The sequence below is a fragment of the Wasmannia auropunctata genome, unplaced genomic scaffold (genome assembly GCF_000956235.1).
Source record: "Wasmannia auropunctata unplaced genomic scaffold, wasmannia.A_1.0 LD276807.1, whole genome shotgun sequence".
Classification (NCBI taxonomy): Eukaryota; Metazoa; Arthropoda; class Insecta; order Hymenoptera; family Formicidae; genus Wasmannia; species Wasmannia auropunctata.
The window spans coordinates 1-1173 of record NW_012086083.1 but is presented as its reverse complement, the minus strand read 5'-3'; the positions used below and the strand labels follow the sequence as shown (position 1 = coordinate 1173).

The window sequence follows — 1173 nt, the reverse complement described above, 5'->3', positions numbered from 1 at the left end:
TATCCCCTGTGTGCCTTGTCGACTCAGTTTATGCTATACGAAGTTATTACGTAACGACGGAACATACGAGTAGAATCGCGGAGGTATAAAGAAGAGATTTTCTCTGGGTTAGTACGGGTTTATTCGTAACATGACTGTTGCACACGGAAAGCCAAGAAGCCTACGAAAAATAATTGAAAGAAAGGCTTGTTCAATCGGCAATGTTATTTATCGACATTTCAATATATATTTTTATGTATGTGTATTATTACAGTTACATTCGTAAAAAATATGTAGTATAATATATGAAAAGTAATCAAACGAATTCGTTAGTCGCGGAAAAATTGGAGAAAGGGCAGTAAAAAAAATTTTCAAATCCCGCCAGTGTAACAAATCTGAAGAGGCGAATGACGATTGCAGGCCTTTTCTGATTGCAGATCTCGAGTTTGCGAGTTTGCATTGCCAATATTCCGTGTCATCAGCGTACCTTTCACATCCAAGCCGCCCCTATATTTGTCCCAACCTTTGAGCCGTATCCTCTCACCTAGGATCTCCGGGAAGCTCTCGAAGCCCGGGCTACCTCTCTCTGCGAGCAATGAGAAACGTTTCCTCAGGGATCGATAATGCTATCTATTGTCACTTAATTTCCCATCCCCACTTTATAGACTTGTCTTTTGTTTTCGCCGACACTTCCGACGCGGGGCTTACCGTTAGACAACATCTCGTCGTCGGTGGTCTGTCCCTCCCTCGCGTAGATTACGCCAAACTTGAAGTTCACCGAGCCTTCCTGTTCCTCCAGCAGTAATAGATCCTGCGAAGGATCATTGAATTAATCCGTACCTCCTTTATGACGCCACATCCCCGAGCGTGAAACGGTCATGAGACCCATTGTAAACGTACCTTTTGCAGCTCGGGCGTGAAGACTTCTCGCGGCGCCTTGTCGAGTTTCTCCAGACTGAAGAAATTGCTGAAACGTCAATAAATAATAGATTACTCGTATTCTTCACGGTTCATGGACATAGAGATAGTTACCTGAGAATTTGTCTGATAGTCATGGTTTTGTTCGCCGAATACGGCAATGATATTTTCTGCGCGCCCTACACAAAACATTTCTCAATTTATTATCATTGCCTTTACATTCACGATTCATAATTTTATTCTTGGAAGTACGCAAGTCTACCAAGAAGTATGTTA

At 42.5% G+C, this 1173-nt stretch overlaps 1 protein-coding gene across 1 annotated transcript; it reads right to left on the bottom strand.

Annotated features, from left to right (window-relative positions):
* Positions 1 to 350: 350 nt before the first annotated feature.
* Positions 351 to 1133, bottom strand: LOC105461832 (GTPase-activating Rap/Ran-GAP domain-like protein 3). Its single transcript, XM_011708336.1, has 4 exons — positions 1012 to 1133; positions 880 to 946; positions 688 to 790; positions 351 to 565 (listed from the first exon to the last, which is right to left on the bottom strand). Exons 1-4 carry the CDS (start codon positions 1032 to 1034, stop codon positions 351 to 353), a joined length of 408 nt encoding a protein of 135 aa, XP_011706638.1. The 5' UTR covers positions 1035 to 1133.
* Between the last annotated feature and the right edge of the window lie 40 nt (positions 1134 to 1173).

Coding starts and splice junctions, on each gene's coding strand:
- LOC105461832 (XM_011708336.1), bottom strand. CDS start 1,034: ATGACTATCAGACAAATTCTCAG. Junction 947..1,011: donor ACTATCAGACAAATTCTCAG/GTAACTATCTCT, acceptor TTGACGTTTCAG/CAATTTCTTCAGTCTGGAGA. Junction 791..879: donor TCACGCCCGAGCTGCAAAAG/GTACGTTTACAA, acceptor GATCCTTCGCAG/GATCTATTACTGCTGGAGGA.